General features: G+C 38.1%; 1 protein-coding gene across 3 annotated transcripts in view; it reads left to right on the forward strand.

The window, feature by feature from the left end:
• Positions 1-18,746, forward strand: part of CLIP4 (CAP-Gly domain containing linker protein family member 4) — a 48,668-nt gene that overhangs the window by 24,326 nt on the left and 5,596 nt on the right. For 2 of the 3 annotated variants that reach the window (XM_083356904.1, XM_083356905.1), the window contains exons 8-15: positions 4,239-4,374; positions 5,815-5,952; positions 7,356-7,436; positions 12,306-12,449; positions 13,932-14,066; positions 15,009-15,132; positions 17,670-17,731; positions 18,490-18,562. In XM_083356904.1, coding sequence (XP_083213030.1) covers positions 4,239-4,374; positions 5,815-5,952; positions 7,356-7,436; positions 12,306-12,449; positions 13,932-14,066; positions 15,009-15,132; positions 17,670-17,731; positions 18,490-18,562 — 893 coding nt within the window. The remainder of the gene's footprint in view (positions 1-4,238; positions 4,375-5,814; positions 5,953-7,355; positions 7,437-12,305; positions 12,450-13,931; positions 14,067-15,008; positions 15,133-17,669; positions 17,732-18,489; positions 18,563-18,746) is intronic. The other variant, XM_083356906.1, reaches the window with a different exon arrangement.

Consider the following 18,746-nt stretch of genomic DNA (forward strand, 5'->3'; position numbering starts at 1 on the left):
CTTTATTTGTTCTGAAAAAATATCATTTTTTCAAGGTGACTTGTAACACATTTAAATCATACAATTAAAGATTGATATAGTAATTAAACTGTACAAAAAGCTATAATAATAAAATGCATGATAATATAAACACTAAGACAATTAAAAACAACAGAGCAAAATGCTTATTTGTTATACATGTTTAATATTAAAATATTCAATAAAATGTAGGAGAGTAAAAACATCTTTCTTGGTTGCTGTGAGGACAATAATACTGGTTCCATGCCTAGGGAAGGTAACCCAGAGTTGGCAAGAACCACAGAAAAAGCCAATTTCTGAGTCCCGCTTACCAACCCTCTGTATTTATTTATTTAGTCTGTCTATATCCTGAATTTCTGTCTATAAAAGTAAGTATGATAATTAAGATATAAATAGGACACAAGCTGGAAAAGACATTATTTCAATTACTGTAATTGCAAGCTCTGAAAGACTTTTTAACTGAAGTGCTTTCTAGAATTAAAAATGAAATTGAGAGCCAGTGAAGATTGTATACAGTTGGCATTCTATGTTCATTATACTTAAATCCAGTAAGTACTCTCACTGCAGTAATTAACTGAAGTTTCTGAACTGTCTTCAAGGACAGTTACGTGTATGAATGCATTCAAATAATCAAACCAACAAATTACCAGGACCTGGACTGAGGTAGCAAGCTCTGTCCAAGTAGGTTTGTAATGGGTGCACAATCTCAAGTAATAAGATGTTTTATTCCACTGAGGATACTTGTGTCTCTAGTTCAGAGTTAGACTTCGTGGCAAATACATTTTTTTTCTCCTCAAAAGTAGAGGAGAGTACAGTAGATTCCAGCTTGTTCAGAACCAGATTCCAGAAGACTCTGAATCATTTGGAAAGGCTCTAATGCAGGGGTGTCAAACTCAATTTCATTGAGGGCCGCATCAGCATTGCGGTTGCCCTCAAGGGGCCGGGTGGGTGTGGCCAGGGTGGGTGTGGCCTACTGGGTGGGCGTGGCTAGAGTGTGTATGGCCTACTGGGTGAGCGTGGCCAGCTTTACATCGTTCGCATCAAGGGTGCCTATGGGGGCCTGGGCAGGATTGGGACAGATCTGAGGGTCTCTGGCAGAAAGAGGGTCTCTGGGCCAGGGCCAAGGCAGTGGGGGCCGTTCCCTCATGTTTCCAGGATGGCTTCGCGGGCCGCATGAAACCACTTCGCGGGCCGGATCCAGCCCCCGGGCCTTGTGTTTGACATGTCTGCTCTAATGGAACATCACTGAGAGGACTTAGTAGTGGAGAAAATATTGTTTCTTCATCATTGCCATTAAATGCATGATGGGTATTGGATCAAATTTAATATTAGTTTTCTGCCATCTACGTACTAGTTGTCTTCCACTTGTTTCATTGTCTTCAGCTGGAAAGTGTAATAAGCCTAAACGGGGTGCTGCATAATGGTAGAGGATATCCAGAAGTGATCATGTGAACTATCCAGGTCATGTTAACCAAAGGGTTAACTAAGGTTTTACAAAGAGCACCCATCACTATTCTACCCTTTTATAGAATCCATCATAAACCATTGTTTTTCACTTTGGATAATTCTAATTAGTACTTCAGCTCTGCAGAAAGGAAGTTAGTATAAATTAGAAATGTTCTCACTGTGACAAGAAACAGAGTTAATTTCCCCTGGTTCAGACTATTGTCCTATCCAGTAGATCTGAGCATCTATTACCTGAGTGAAACAATGATAAGTTGGGCAGAACCATGTTTGTTATGGCTATCACAAAATCTTCAGGGGCTACAATAATGATTGCCCTGGATAATGAATTCCTCCAGAACTGTTATTCTGGAAATCTTCAAGTTCAAGTCCAAAACCATCTCTGTCAGCTTAGTTGGAGAGATTGCTGAGTAGTAACGTGGGTGGTTCTCTGACATAATTCCTGTACTATATTTAGTGCACAATATTCAGTCAAACACTGTAGATTGGCATGGCATAGTAGAAAGTCTGAAACAAGCAGAACATTTCTTTATCCTTTAATTACTCCCTCTTCTCATCTCTGATCTGTTTTGGTGCTGCAATAAGGAAGGCACCAAGCCTATCCCACACACATACACAACAGCTGTCTGATCCAAGTTAAAATGATACAAACCAGATTGAACCTTATTCATAATTAAATAATCAACGAGAGAGATCCACCATTTAAGAATTGCACCTGCAGGCCAGAGGATGGGGCAGTATAGTTACCATACTTTGTCTGAATGGAGGAGAACCACCATCCCTGTAAAAAGGGAGTCAGGTGTTTAATTCCTTTCCTTTGTTGTTAATTCCAAGAGCTACATTTCCCTGGACCCATAATAGCTCTTAGTTAGGGTCCTCCTCCCGTCTATGCCATTAGGAGAAGACTGTTTCAGATTCATAAAACTAAGCAGCAGAGGAGGAAATATAAATGGCATTTAACCACGTTCTGATTCAGAGAGGCTTTCCGCACATTGCACTGCCAGGTTGCAGAAGTCAGTCGACCACCTGCTTTGGGCCTGGAAAAGATAATTCACTTGTTGTTGCAAAGGCCTTTGTTGTTGTTAGCTGCGAAGTCATGTCCGACCCATCACGACCCTATGGACAACATTCCTCCAGGCCTTCCTGTCCTCTACCATCTTCTGGAGTCCATTTAAGCTCACGCCTACTGCTTCAGTGACTCCATCCAGCCACCTCATTCTCTGTCGTCCCCTTCTTCTCTTGCCCTCAACCTTTCCCAGCATTAGGCTCTTCTCCAGTGAGTCCTTCCTTCTCATTAGGTAGCCAAAGTATTTAAGTTTTAGCTTCAGGATCTGGCCTTCTAAAGAGCAGTCAGGATTGATCTCCTCTAGGACTGACCGGTTTGATCGCCTTGCAGTCCAAGGGACTTGCAGGAGTCTTCTCCAGCACCATAGTTCAAAGGCCTCAATTCTTTGGTGCTCAGCCTTTCTTATGGTCCAACTTTCACTGCCATACATTGCAACTGGGAAGACCATAGCCTTGACTAAACGCACTTTTGTTGACAGGGTGATGTCTCTGCTTTTTAGTGTGCTGTCTAGATTTGCTATGGCTTTCCTCCCCAGGAGCAAGCGTCTTTTAATTTCTTGATTACAGTCCCCATCTGCAGTGATCTTGGAGCCCAGGAAAATAAAATCTGTCACTACCTCCATTTCTTCCCCATCTATTTGCCAGGAATTGAGAGGGCCAGATGCCATGATGCCTTTACAGCCTTTACAGCCTGGTAATTACTGTACAGCTTTCAAGAGGATGGAACTTCACTCACTCAGGCTTTAAAATGAAAGATGCAAGTTGCTGTTGGTGGAATAGCTCCTGGTTGAAGGAAATGGAGCGTGGAGAGATTCCCACTTGAAGGCCTTTCTTAAGAAAATTAGCAGCGTTTGCAGGCAGGGCAAAAGGAAATGGTCCATTTTAAATTTTGGAATTGGGAGAAGAGCAGCGCAGGCACAACTCTTTTGCCTCTTTTTCTCTTTGTAGCATTTTGATATAAGATTTAAACGTATTTCTTGGATGTAGGTAAGCTTTAAAATCAAGAGGACCATGCAAGCAGGGGGTGGAAGAAATAGAAACAAAGGCAGAGGGAACATCTTGGTGAACATGCCTTGGACTAACAGTGAAAGAGCAGAGAAGGAAATTAAAGAATAGAGGGACAAGAAGGAAGAAGATATGGAGGCGCACCTGTCCTTTTGTAAATCCCATAGCCATGAGTAAATCCCTTAGCCATGAGTAAAACGAGAGAATATGGGAAGAGACTTCTGTTCTTAGAGCTGTAATAGAATAAAATGTTGTAGTACAGTTGTATAAAATGTAAGACATAACATGTAAAAAAAATACAAAAAATTCCCATAGTAATTTCTAGTCCCTGCTTAAGAACTGCTGTAAAAAAACAAAGCAAAGCAAAGTAAAATAAAATATAAAACCCTATCATCCCTCCGGGTGATGGTTTCATTGTCAAGCCACACTTCCTTTCAAGAAGTTTCTCCTGTTCAAAAGGAAACTATCAATGCGATGTGCCAAAGAGCTCATATATAATACTTTATATATAAAGATTGGAACTGCTTCTCTGCCCGTAGTGTTCAGTTGGCGTGAAGAACAATGAATAAACATATTCTATGTTTCAGTTTTTTTCTTTGAATTGGAATAATTTCAGAACATAATATTCTGTTGTCACATTCAACTTTCTTTCAGCATAGTTCAATATATATTTATATCTTTTCCAGGTTGGCACATTACGATTTTGTGGCATGACAGAATTTGCCAGCGGGCAGTGGGCTGGTATAGAATTGGATGAACCTGATGGCAAAAACAATGGTACTGTTGGAAGAGTGCAGTACTTCAAGTGTACACCAAAACATGGTATTGCTTTTAATTTTTAAACTTCTTCATATTTCTCTCATATCTCTCCCATTTTTTCATTTGTCTAATATATGAGTCTACCAGTGAAATTTATCCAAATAAGTACTTAAGTAGTTATTGATATTTGTTTACTCTGCATGTTAATGTTGTATTTTATATAGATATTTCTTATTCCTATTTCCAGTACTGCTGTATACTTTGGTTACCTGTGATATGCCCAAATTTATGTAGATTATCTAAAATTGATATTTAATACATTGCTGTATTTGCCTACACCCTGCCTTGGGAAGTGGCAAGCAGCCCCAGAACTGGTGTGGCTCAGGGGCTTCTTGGTGCGCTGTGGCTCTGGGGCTGCAAAACTCCCCTGAGCTGTAGCACAGCACAAAGTTGCAACCTCTCCCAGCAACCACCAGCAAGTTGTGCAACAATCTCCAGTGCCTGGCAAGGGCCAGCAAGCCTTCGTTTGCCCAACAGCCTTCTTTCCCAGTTCCCCACACTGACCTTTCACTTTTTGCACCCGGCTGCAGCTGAAGTACAAGTGTCTTGCTGCCTTTGCTGTCTTTTTTCGGACCTGCAGCCACCGTGCTACCCCAGGTGCTCCAGCTTCTCCAGCAAATGCTTCCTAAACATCCCCCTCCCCCCACCCCCAAAACCCAATCCAGCAGTGCAGTGCAAATTAGAATGCCAACCAACGGGGAAGGCTGGAAGTGGTTTCCCAATGGCAAGGCACCAGGGTTTGGCTCTTCCTACATGTGGCTCCCAGCCCCACAACAGCTGAATGCAGAAGATGAAAGCTTGCTGTGGGGAACTGAGGGAAAAGGCAGCTGGGTGAATGAATGCTTGCTGGGGCTTCCCAAGTGCTGCATCTTGGTACCCTACTGTTGGTCCCGGCTGGGGCAGCTGAAGCTTTGCACGATACTGTGGCTCAGGGGCTTCTTGCAGCTCAGAAGTAAAGTAGCATGACAAGCATCCCCCAGAGCAGTGCATTTCTGGGGCTGCTTGCCATTCCACTAGGCAGGGTACAGGGCAGTCCGAAGGGCAGAGATGGGGGAGATCAGCAGTTGGGAGAGTGGGAGGCAGTCTCTTATCTTATTGAGGTATGTGGCTGAGAGGAACCAACCACAGAATGGCTTGGCTTGAGGTGGATCAAGCTAAGAACCACCGGAGATTGTTTAACAATGGCAATGGGGAGGGTTGGGATTGCATCGCTAAGTGATGGAGCCACAGGTTGTCTTGGTTTACCACCACATTGTTTAGAGATGGAAATTCCAATCTCAATTACGGTCATAAGCAGAAGTCCACTTGCAGTGTTTTGTTTGATTGCATATTGCCTTATATTGCTTTCACGTTTTCTTCACACATGAAAGCTTCTAGTTTCTTTGAGTGTGCTGTATGAGCCTCTTTTTTTAAAAAAGGATTGTACCTTATCTTTTCTGCCAGGTATCTTTGCACCACTCTGTAAAATAAGTAAGATTTCTGGACACAAAAAAAGTACAAAAGCGTCTTCCTCACGACCTTTGCCTATAATCAAATCCAAGAAAATAGATGTAACCCACATAACCTCTAAAGTGAATTCTGGTAAGCATGGGGACACTTTATTTTGAAGTAAAAGAACATTTCAGGAAGCATAACAATTTCCAGACCAAAAGCAAAATTCATGGTTTGTAGGCAGCCTTTGTTTTCAGAGACTTAAGCAATAAAAGGTGTTATAATATTAGGCTGACAAAGTTTAATTAGGAATAAACCCAACATGCATTCATTATCAGGACTAATGTGTATTTTCTCCTATTTTAATTGTTTTGCTGCCTTGGCATATTTAACAGACATTACCCATCTGTAGCTGTCTTAGGATTTAGATAATAATCTTTCCCAGCCTTAAAGCTCAAAACGTTTAATGCAAAATAGGTGCTTAATGCACTGGGCATTACTCTGATTTTTTCTTTGTGTTCTGGATTCTTTTTCTGGAATTTCTTTTAGGAATTTGTATTTTCTTTTAAAATTTTAAATCATGTTATTAATATTCAATTGTACATTTTTAGAGGCTAAATGAAATATTGCATTGTTGTTTTGTTTGCATAGAAGGTTGTTTACTTATTAGGCTATATTCTTTTGGCAAATAATTACTTATGTTATACAATGCTTTTAAATTCCTGTTTAAAAAATAGGCTTGGATATTTCAAATGTGTTTAGTGCTATCTTATATAAATGACAGATTACAATTGATATAATGTGAAAGAGCTTTGCTTAAAATCTCCTATAGTTAATTTAAAAGCAGACACATCTATTTATAAACTACTAAAACACTTCTCCCCATAATCTTTAACTGGGCAATATAATGTATCATAGAGCAACAGTTTTTGAACCAAGGTACCTCAAATGGGCTAACTGACAGAATGTGCCCAAAAGCCAGGACATGACTCCCATGGGATTGAAATTTGGTGAATTATATAAAACATAAAATGTTTATAACGTAATAAAAGTATCTTAAAATATCTCCCGTGATAAACCCCTGATGTTCGACTGGGCTATACAGGCCAACATGAGCTACTTTCAAGGCAGATATTTTCCTGAATATCTCTTTGAAGTTTTAAGAACTTTCAAGTATATTAGAAACTGCCATTTTTGAAGGCATTGAGGAATGTGGTAAGGAAATATCTCTGAAATGTTTACCCAAGGGTCATGGATTGTCTAGTTGCTACTGTATCTCTGAGATCTCTTCAACTGAAGATTGAAGAAGGCATGTTGATATAATATTGATTTTATTGGCTTGTGAAATGCAAGAAAGGGCTTCATGTACCTATAGGTGAGTTTACCACTGAGTCTTTCAATATTCCATTATCCTTTAGAGGGAAATAAAGGATTTGCATAAATATTTCTTTACATATTTAATTGTATCTATAAATGTTCAGAGAATATATACAGAGATGTTTTGGATGTGTTACTTAGACTGTGGTGCTTCATAGGTTTGGTTTGGCTTACAGGCTTATCCAGAAAAGATAGTACTTCCAATTCCACATTTGTAAGCAGTGAAGAAGTAAAGAAAACTGTATCAGGTAAACAAGGTAATCTGTCTTCCAGATATTTTTGGTTGTTATATTTGGTCTGGATAAGGGAAATATATAATAATGCTCTATTGGTAATTTTAGATAAGATTCTCTATTCCTTAAAAATCTTGTTTGCTTATGCCAGGGTATATAATTCTTTTTAGTGGCACTTATTTATATATAGGAGTGCTTGACTGGAAGGCTAATGAATTAAAACATGAGTAATAATTCATCATTATTTCAGCCATAAACTGCTTTTGAATCAGATGGATTCTAATGCTTATGGAGGAAGAGTATTCAGAGGTCAGTAACTTGTTGGAGTTTAATTGGTCCACTGGAGAGTTATTTTATCCCAACCAGCTGCTTGGCTTTATGCTTCTGTGCCTATTTCGGTTTAACTGTGGAGAGAACAGCCAAAGGAAAACTAATTTATTTTTTAGCTTATTTAGTGAAGGGAGTATTATGTTTATGTTTTATGTTTTATTTGATTTCTATACCGCCCTTCTCCCTAGGGACTCAGGGCGGTTCACAGGGCATATATAAATAACGGTACAAAAGTTAAAAAGAAATTAAATCAATGCCCAGTTAAAACAAAATACAATACTAAAAACACCAAATTTAAAACCCATAATCCCCCATCAGGCCAGACCAGCTAATTCGAATAAGTGGGTCTTCAACCCGCGACGGAAGGTTCGGAGGTCTGATGCCATCCGGAGCTCCACCGGCAGTTGTTCCATAATGCCGGAGCGCCCACAGAGAAGGCCCTCCCCCTGGGGGCCACCAGTCGGCATTCCCTGACCGGAGGCACCCTGAGGAGGCCCTCTCTGTGGGCACGTACTGGGCGGAGGGAAGTTGACGCCGGCAGCAGGTGGTCCCTGAGGTAACCCGGACCCATGCCATGTAAGGACTTGAAGATCATAACCAAGACCTTGAACCTCACCCAGAAGACAACTGGTAGCCAATGCAGCTCGCGGAGCAAAGGTGTAACATGGGAGTACCGGGAAACTCCCAAGACAACTCTCGCGGCCGCATTCTGCACCAGTTGGAGCCTCCGAGTGGTCTTCAAGGGAAGCCCCATGTAGAGAGCATTACAGTAGTCAAGGCGAGAGGTCACGAGCGCATGAGTGACCGTACACAAGGCATCCCGGTCCAGATAGGGCCGCAACTGGCGCACCAGGCGAACCTGGGCGAAAGCCCCCCTAGTCACGGCCACTATATGATCTTTGTAGAAGACTAAATGTCATTGTTTCCATTGCTCCTAGCAAAGAAGTGCTGGAAAAGTGGCCGATGGCTCTAGGGAGTCCTCTAAAATGGGTAGTTCCTTAGCCCTAGCTATGCTATACTCTCTTAGTGAGGTAGGTACTATTAATCCAATCTCACCTAGAAGCTGGGGAGAGCATGCACAGTTTAACTGACTGTCCAAAATGGTGGCTGCTGTATTTGCCCACAGAGGAGAAGGGAGAGGAAAGATTGGAGGTAATGGTGGCAGTGGAGCTGAGTGTGGGTAGTCTGCACATGGGCAGAGATGCGTGTGATGCTACAAGGAAGAGCAGGTTGCCTACTGCTTGGTGCTGATTCCACCTTCTGATATTTTGGTTGAGAGATTGTAAGTTACATTATTGGGCCTTTGCCCATTCTTCTCATTCTGTGATTCAAATACTGAGCCAAGGTTGAGTTAGCCTCTTACCAGAGAGCTTGCTGCAAAGTACGGCTGCTGCTCCCACACACAGCAGCAGTTGCTGTCTTCATGTGGGGATAGTAACTGTACTGGCCTTATTCCTCAGGCAGGACAAAAGAGAAGCAACGGTTTTCAGAATAGAATACTTTAGTCCTGTCTCAGAAGGAAAAGTGCAGGAGGAAAGGAGATCAATGGAGCTGTGAATAAGATTGTTTTTTTCCATATATTTTATTGATTTTTTAAAAACATAAATCACTTAATAGTTGGTAAACCGTGTGTTTGCTGGGTTTACATTTGTAAAGAAAAATCATTAACAATTGGTTTCTATAATCCATAACCACATAGTACATTTAGTTGATTTCCCCTTTTCCCCAAAATGTCTTCTTTGCAAGCCTTGAAATAATACATAATGCATAATTTATCAAAATAATAATTATTTTAATAAATAACAGTTACATATATGATTTTTCCCAATATTCCTAGAAATAATGATCACATCAATATAATATTTCTTTTCTATCTAATTATTCTGGTTGCCTCATCTTATATCCTGTTACAGTCCTTATTTAGATTTGTTTCTCCCATAAAGTTCAAAGTATTCTTGCTGGTTAAGATTTTCTCAACAGTTAATTACATTTAAAGATTTAAATCCATTTTTCCCATATAAACCATTCAACACTTTTACATTTCTTAAAGAATAGGTAAAAACAGTAAAGAAAAGGAAAAGAGAGCAAGAGTAAAGAAACATAAAAAGTAAAATGCTACTTAAAATATATATTCCTCCTAAGCTAATATATATATTCATTCCCCAAATTTCTTATTCTTTTTAACCATGATTAAAATATATATTTAATCTTTAAATATTCCATTTAATGTGCCTAGTCATCTAATCCTTTAACTTTTATTCAAAGCATTTTTTCTTTTTTATACATTATAATTTCCCTAAATTCAGTCACATTTAATTATCTAAAACATTTCCTTCATCTAGGCCAGGCATGTCAAACTTGCGACGTCATGTGATGTCGTGCGACGTATCGCAACTTTTTCCCCATTTCCAGCATGACGCATTTGGCCCACGGGCCGGGAGTTTGACATACCTGTTCTAGGCCATTTCAGCAGTATTATATTACTTATATCAAGAAATAAAATAAAAAAGAGGGGGAAGCATACAGTATTACTTAAGGAATTCATCTCTCTTAGAATGACATATGTATTCAGAATCTTTTCTATTTCTTTAACCATATTCAAACAAATGTTTCTTTTTTAAATATTCTCTCTGGTAGATCCTATCATCTATTTTCTTAATTTTCACTTCAATCTTTCCCCTTTAACCAGTATCTTTCTTGATCAATGTATTTTGCTGAATCAAAATGTTTTCCCACATATTCATGACTGTTGCTATAGGTATAAGAAGTAAATCGAATAAAGTATCTTTATGTGAGGCTTTTGCCTTTCCATGTTTCTTGAAAATGTTTTTCTCTTTCTCCTTTGCTTCTCTTATCATTTCCTTTCTCTCTTATGTTTTCAACATCTCTACATTCCATTTTATCCAATCTGTTTTTTTTTGTCCTCAGATTTATTTTGTAGTCTTAAGAGATGAGTTGTTTTTTCCATTTCTTGTAAATTTTTTCCGACTATGATTAAATCGTGTTTTCTTGCTTTGTTAAGTTCCGTCTTTGAGTCTCTATTTTCAATTTTATGTCCACTTATTTGTTTTGTCTGTTCCTTCTCTGTTGTTGTTTCCTGGAAAGTTTTTTTGTTGTGAAGTTAACTTAGAGATAGATTGATTTGTATTTCCAAAATTATTTTGGATTTCTTTGTGATTTGAACTCAGTGTTATTTGAATTAATTGCAGTATTCTATATATCTCCTCCTGAGAGGTATTTATGTTTTCTTGGTGTGTTCTGTCTGCATATCTCTGATCCATAATGGCCAAAAGTTGGAGTTTTCGTTCTTATCAGCAAATAGGTTTAGAGTTCCAGTTAAATATATATTTGTAATTCAAAGAGTTCCAAAACAGATTTTTTTCCTAAAGTTTATAATTCTCTCTTTGTCTGCAGCCCAGCTTGTTGTCTATTTTTTGTCACAGCTGTTCTTTATTATTAAAGCTTTGAAGGTCACAAACACAAATTAGCTTTTCCTAGGTTTTGGCAAGTTCTCTATGGTAATCATAGCTGTCATTGTCTTCATCCACCGCTAGGTGTCAGCGTCTATTTAGTTTTCAATATGAACAATGGTCTTTAAAATGAGAGTCTTAACCATTCAACAATCTTAAACTTGTCCAAAGTTAAATTTTACCTTTCAAGTTTATAAATTTTAATTCGCCACTTCTGTTAGTATAAGGATGGAGCGGAAGTCCCCCTTCTTCACTTTCGGAGGTATTTTACTTCTTGGGGATCTTTTCCAGGAAATTAAGTGTAGAATAGAAAAGGGAAAATCAGATTCCTCCACCAGTTTCAAGCACACTGTTTACTGTAGTGCTGGTTAGTTCTTTTGGACTCAGGTTGCAAGTAGCTTGGGCTGATAGATCAAATACAAGATGCTTGGCAAAATAGTAGTTCAAGGTTCATATAGATTGTGATTAATGGTACATGATACAAGGAACTGCAGCTACTTGAAAGCTCTTTGTGATGTTTTCCATACTTGGTACTTGTACTTCCTAAAGTCTGCATTATCTCCAGGACGGGATGAATAACCTCAGGCCTAATCATGAAAATCTTTAGAGTCAGGTGAAAAGTGCCAGAAGAGGAAGTTATAGAAAGAAGAGACAGATAGATATAAATCTTGATAAGGAGCTTGTACATCAACATTTCACAAATTGAAATGAAAGTGATTTACCTTCCAATCTTACTTTATAGACAGGATTTTAATATTAATATGATGCATAACAGCATGCTGTAGGCACTAGCCCATGCACTTCATAATTCATCCACAAAATGTCATTCTCCCTGTTTCTCATCAAAGATTTAATAGACTAGCTATCAAAAGCAAAGAACCGAGATTTTTTATTACTTAAGGCTGCATTATTTTTACATTTATGCTCTAGGCTTACAAGTATTACATACTAGTAACATAGACTTGAAAAACTAAGTGGTATCCATCATGATCAGTTAGTTTTATGCTCACAAGGAATGAAAAATGTGACAAAATGACACTTCTTTCATGTGTTTGTGTTTTCTAGCTGAATAATTTTGTTTTATTATTTTTAGCAAATTACCTTGGATCCAGTAGCTCTTCATCCTCAACTGTATCATTAGACAGCAAGCTGAATTGTCCCAAGAAATGTAATTCCACAAGTAATAATAAGAAGGAAAACATGAAAGACCACCCAATTTCATCCAAAACTATGGCTGGTATAATTTTCTCTCAATTATTTGTTGTAATAGACCATTATAAGGATAGAAATATAGGAAGATTGCATATCTAAAGCTCTAATGCAGCTGTTAAATTCTATAATATCTGCGATTTCCAGGTAAGTTTTTTTGTTCCTGGAAGTGTGAGTGAAGTGGCAAGGGAATATTTGTTAAGTGCAGTTGACCTCAAATCACCAGCCCAGCTGTGGGCCTTATGCAAACTTCGGATGTTTTGCATTGACAACAGATGGAAATGTAGCCATCTTTTTCCTTTCGCTTTTAGAGTTAGATGATGCTGGGAGGGGGGGGATGTGAATGAGAGTTTAGCTAGACATAACAACACTAAACTTAGTGTGAGAATCAAGGTTATTGAATTCAGAGTTGATAAAGAATTGGCGGGCTGGGGAGCTGGATTTGATTTGATTTGATTTTGATTTGATTTATTATATTTATATGCCGCCCTTCTCCCTAAGGTCTCAGGGCGGCTCACAACAATAAAAACTAAAAAAGAACATGAAAATACAAAATTTAAAAAAAGAATTAAACAGTAGATATGTTCAATACAAAGTAATTTAACCCCATAAAACCAAATTTAAAACCATAGTCAGTCCAGGCCTGATTGTTGGAACATCCATGTCTTCAGGTCATGGAGAGAAAGCCCGTGCTTCAAGCTAATTGGGGAATGTGATTTTTGACTGTTAATTGGAGGAGGGAATTGTGCTTTGATACTATGTGCCCAGGGGAGGGGAATTCAGTTTTTGGCTTCGATTATGCAGTGCCAATGTTATGCTACTCGAATAAAAGATTGTAAACAATGCCTCAAAGTTCTTTTGAAAGGTTTCATCTGTCGGAACCATGACACTGTGCAAAAACTTCATTTTTCTAGTTTATACTTAATGGGAAAAAAGTAATTGTCCCAAATTTTCTTATGTTCTCCCACTATCAGAGAATGCTCCAATTGTGGTCTCTGTGCATGCATAGATAACTAGGTTCAATTTACAAAGCAGCTATCTTAGGTTTCCACAGGATGCAGCGGCTTTGTTACTATGAGGTCAACACTAAACTTAGTGTGAGAATCAAGGTTATTGAATTCAGAGCTTTATGCAATTCTGGTAAATATATCTTATCTAAAAATCATTAGGATGTCTGTGGAAGAAAATAGATTATCACAATGGTAGAAGGAGCTAAGATAATTTCTTTGGCTGAAATTGTTTAGATTTCACATATTTGAAGTGAATTGTAAAGTAATATAAGCCTCTTCTATAGTACCAATCTTAATTTCCTATATTTGTAGGTAATTGTCTTTGCTAAATTTGAAAATCATACAGATATAATATATTAGCTCTTATACTGTAATTCTGTTTACTGCTGTCAGAGCATAACTGACTGTGATGAGCCTATATGTGAATAATGAGTTCATAAGTATTTTCTTATTTTATGTAATTTGTATATCTCCTGCATTTTGTGAACCCAATTGAACAGAAGGAAACAATACATTTCTGTCTGCAAAGAAAAATGCATTTGAGGAAGGGGAAATTCAGATTGGAGAAAGAGTATTGGTGGTCGGACAAAGAACTGGAATAGTTAGATTCTATGGGACAACCAAGTTTGCACCAGGTAACTTTATTGTTTATCGCATGTTTGCCTTTCAGTTACCATTAAAATATGTAATGTAATTTTCATAAACAGTATAGAATATCAATTAAATATTTACAGTTAATAAAATAATGAATAGATTTACAGTAAAAAACCAATAGCAATTACACTAAACATCAATAGTAACAACTAGCTAATTGAAGTATAAAGTAAGCTACTACTTAAAATTCAATAAATTATTAATTGATAATTTCTGAAGAAAATATTCTGCTACAAATGCATTAATGTAGAATCAACTTTTTTGTTTTCCTGTTGGAAATGATGAAGGAATTTCTCTGAGCATTTAAATTTGTGTCTAGAAATATATCAGGATGGGACACATTAGAGATACATTGGATGGGACCTAACTGAAAAAAGGACTGTCCTAAGTCTTACAAAAAGACTGAAGAAGTTGAGTTGCTAGTCAGCAACAATAATTGAACATGTCTTCTCTTTATTCAAAAGATTGTACTTGGTAGCATTTTACTTCAGCTGAGAGAATTTAAAGTACAGTATCCTAAAACTTATTTAAATGCATTGTTACTGATAAACTTGCAGATGTCACAGTTGCCTCTTGAGGCACTGATTGTTCCTCTAAACTGAAAACTCTAATTTTAAAGCTTTGTTGTTCTTCCCTAGATTGAATTACAGTATTTAGCAATTGATACCCTACTTTCCTCTCCTTATTCCATTAGCTTCTTTGTATATGTAGTGGAGTTAAATACTAAAATGCAAGCTGAAACAAATCTTGAGAGAACTCTGTTGTCTTGATAGTTTACTGAAGTTGATTTATTTATTTGAAACAGCTTTCCCCCTCCTTTGGTTCTGCAGACTGAAAGTGAGGAGCATTTCTTTTCAAATGAAACTCCTTTTAATGAACAATAATACCCCATTTGAAAATAAAAAAAGTATTTCTTGTTGCAGGGCTTTGGTATGGCATAGAACTGGATAAACCTCGTGGCAAGAATGATGGCTCAGTTGCAGGGATACAGTACTTCAAATGCCCCCCCAGATACGGTGTTTTTGCACCACCCTCTAGAGTGCAAAAGTAAGTGCCATAGACTGTGGTTTCAGCATCAAATATATTTTATTGTATCACTTTCATTCAGAAACCTTTTCTGGTTGGAGAGAAGCCTAGGTCAGTATCCCTCTTGCCAAACTGTAGATTCTTGGTGCTGTCTGAGCTTGGTGGTTTTCTTGCCAAGGTTTCATTACCAAGCCAGGTGACATCATCAGTGCAATATTCTCTTCTATCAAATTTTGATTATCCTTATTCTAATATAAGCTTGAAGGGACGCGGTGGCTCAGTGGGTTAGGACGCTGAACTTGTCGATCGGAAGGTCGGCAGTTTGGCGGGTCGAATCCTGAGTGCCGCGTAGCAGAGTGAGCGCCTGTTACTTGTCCCAGCTTCTGCCAACCTAGCAGTTTGAAAGCACGTAAAAATGCAATTAGAAAAATAGGGACCACTCCGGTGGGAAGGTAACAGCGTTCCGTGTGCCTTTGGCATCTAGTCATGCCGGCCACATGACCACGGAGACGTCCTCGGACAAGCGCTGGCTCTTCGGCTTTGAAACGGAGATGAGCACCGCCCCCTAGAGTCGGACCGACTAGCACGCATGTGCGTGCGGGGGAACCTTTACCTTTACCTTTTTAATATAAGCTTGGCCAAAGAAACATAAGTCAAGACTAATGTGAGATAATAAAGTTGAGTTGTATTTTGAATTTCTTTTTAATAAAAGTAGTTGCGTCTGATGTCAGTATTTGGAATCTCGTAATTGAAAGAAAGATTTCTGAAATCTTCAGTTAAATTCTAGTGCTATAAAGCAGAAAGAAATGATTGATGGGGAGGCTTGAAGGGCCAGGATGGAAACAGATCTACCTATGTGGGCATTCACAGCTGACACTGCTCTGTAGAGTAGAGTAGAATTAGAATTAGAATTAGAATTAGAATTGAGCTGGAAGGGACCTTGGAGGTCTTCTAGTCCAACCCCCCCGCTCAAGCAGGAGAACCTATACTATCTCAGACAAGTGACTGTCCACTCTCTTCTTAAAAACTTCCAGTGATGGAGCACTCACAATTTCCAAAGGCAAGCTGTTCCATTATTGGTTACTATTAACTAAATTGTGATGTACCCAAGCAGACAGTATTCAGTGTTGTGAATGAGAGGGACTTTGAGGTGACATGGAGAGTAGAAGAGAAAATACCATGGTAGGAAAATAAGGGGAAATAGTGGCAAATGAAGAGTGCACACACTGAGGCTAAAACATGGTTAGGTTGAGTATCTTGGAGAAGGTGCAGTGGAAAATTGAAATTAACACACAGACAGCATAAAAGAATGACGTGAATTCAGGAGAAACAATAAATTCTTTACAGAGAAAAAAAAAAGAGAACAAAGAAGCACCTGTGTTGGCTGCAAGACAAGAAGTTGGAATGGAACCATAATAATCTTCCACCAGTGTCAGAAATTTTGTGTTACATATTTTCCACATTTTGGAATTGTGATTCTCTTAGCAGTAGTTGCTTTTGGGGATTCATAGCTACTTAACGACAAGAGGTGTAAAACAGAATTTTGGTACAGGGCTCCTAAAAGCTGATTTACAGGATACACACTTGGTTGCTGTGTATGCTGCTGCAGAGTATTTGATCCCTGAAACGCTTTATTTGGAGAACTTCAATAGATATTGATTCTGTCCTCCTTGCACCTGGGGAATGAGAATCATGGGGACAGTGTGAATCATAGGGAAAACTATTTCTCTATTCTAAAGACCCGTTTCCAGTTTGGCCTTCCATTACCAGTTTTTCTGCAGTGATGTCCCAGCACTTCATTCTTGATCACGTTAGACCAATTTTCTTCAACTAATAAAAGGATCTTGATTCAGGTTTATGAGGAGTACTATAGGGCAAATTCATCTTCAGAGCATTACAGGTAATCCTCGACTTACAAAAGTCATTTAGTGACCGTTCAAAATTATAAAGGCACTGAAAAATGTGACTTATGACAGTTTTTCACAGCTACACCTTTGTAGCATCCCCACAATCCTGTGATCAAAATTCAGATGCTTGACAACGGATTCATATTTTTTTTAATTACATTTATATCCCGCCCTTCTCTGAAGACTCAGGGCGGCTTACAAGCTTAGCAGTAGCCTTCATTCTATGTATATGCCTGCTTATTGGGGCTTTCACACACCCCAAGCGGCATTATTACAAAGTCAGCTTAATTGCCCCCAACAATCTGGGTCCTCATTTTACCTACCTCGGAAGGATGGAAGGCTGAGTCAACCTTATTTATGAACGTTGATGTGTCCCAAGGTGATCCCCTTTTGCAGCCTCCTGACAAAGTCGATTCACTGCAGTGATTCACTTAACAACTGTGGGAGAAAGGTCATACAGTGGGGCAAAGCTCACTTAACAACAGAAATTTGGGGCTCAATTTTGGTCGTAAGTTGAGGACTATCTGTAGTTTTGGGAAAATTATATTCTGATTTCAGAAAATTCAATCTGGAGTGTGTTATCTGCTGAATTACACTTTTTCTTTTGTTATCTTGAGTGAGAAAAAAAATAATACATGATTTCATTTGCAGGCTAACAGGATCACTAGAATCTCTCACAGATACTTCAAGTAAAATGAATCATTCTTTCCCTGGTAAGAATACAACATGAATCTGTTTTTGTTTTTTATTACCTATGCAAATTGCAGAAATTGTAGATTCTTGAAGATGATATATTTGCTGTTGATATAAAGTGAGAATGAATTAGGAAAACAAGTGTTACGTCCTTTTTCTTTTGTTTTTTTTTTTTAAAAGCATTTCTGGATTTAAATATGGTTTTTTAAGAAGAGTGGATTTTTGTGAGATTCCAGAGATCTATAGATTATATTTCTAGATTTCAGAGATCTACAGATATATCTTTGTGAAATGCAACAAAGCTGGCTCAGGAATTTTGGGAGTTGAAGTCCATGAGTCATAAAAGAGCCAAGGTTGCCTACCCCTGGCCTAGAGGATGCAACTAACCTGGTTATTTAAGCATATTAATGGAGAATATTTGCTATTTGTTAAGATTTTGCTGTGTTTATCAAGCAGTTAACATATCTTAATAAACCATTTTGATTCCTTTAGTATCTTTTGCCAGCCTCAATTTATTCTGTTTTAGCTTCTTCAACATCCTGCATACTGCTACAACTATTTATCATCTTCTTGTGACCCATCCTGCTTTCTGTTCTCAGTATACTTTATTTTTTACAGATCTTTATTTGGCTTTTTGTGTAGCCTTCCTCATTGGTTTTTTCAGCTGACCTCATTTTTTTCTCATAGTCCAAAGTAACTGTAGATTCATAGTTACAAACCATCTTAGAAATATATTGCATATTAAATTAAAAGCTTATCCTGCTTTTTTTTCATTCAGGTTTCCGACGAAGTTTCAGTACAACCTCTGCAGCTTCACAAAAAGAGATAAACAGGAGAAATTTCTTTGTCAAGTAAGTGACTTTATAGAAGAAAGAACAGAATTTATATATTCCCAATTTTCTGAGATTAGAAGAAGACTTAAAATCCTCTTTTGTTTGAGGAGGCATGAATCTTCATGATTAAGGAATCATTTTGGTGTATGTATGCAAATCCCATATCTATTTCTGAATGTCTGTAAGAAGAACAATGCTAATG

The sequence above is a fragment of the Vipera ursinii genome, assembly GCF_947247035.1.
Source record: "Vipera ursinii genome assembly, chromosome: 1".
In the NCBI taxonomy this organism is placed as follows: domain Eukaryota; kingdom Metazoa; phylum Chordata; class Lepidosauria; order Squamata; family Viperidae; genus Vipera; species Vipera ursinii.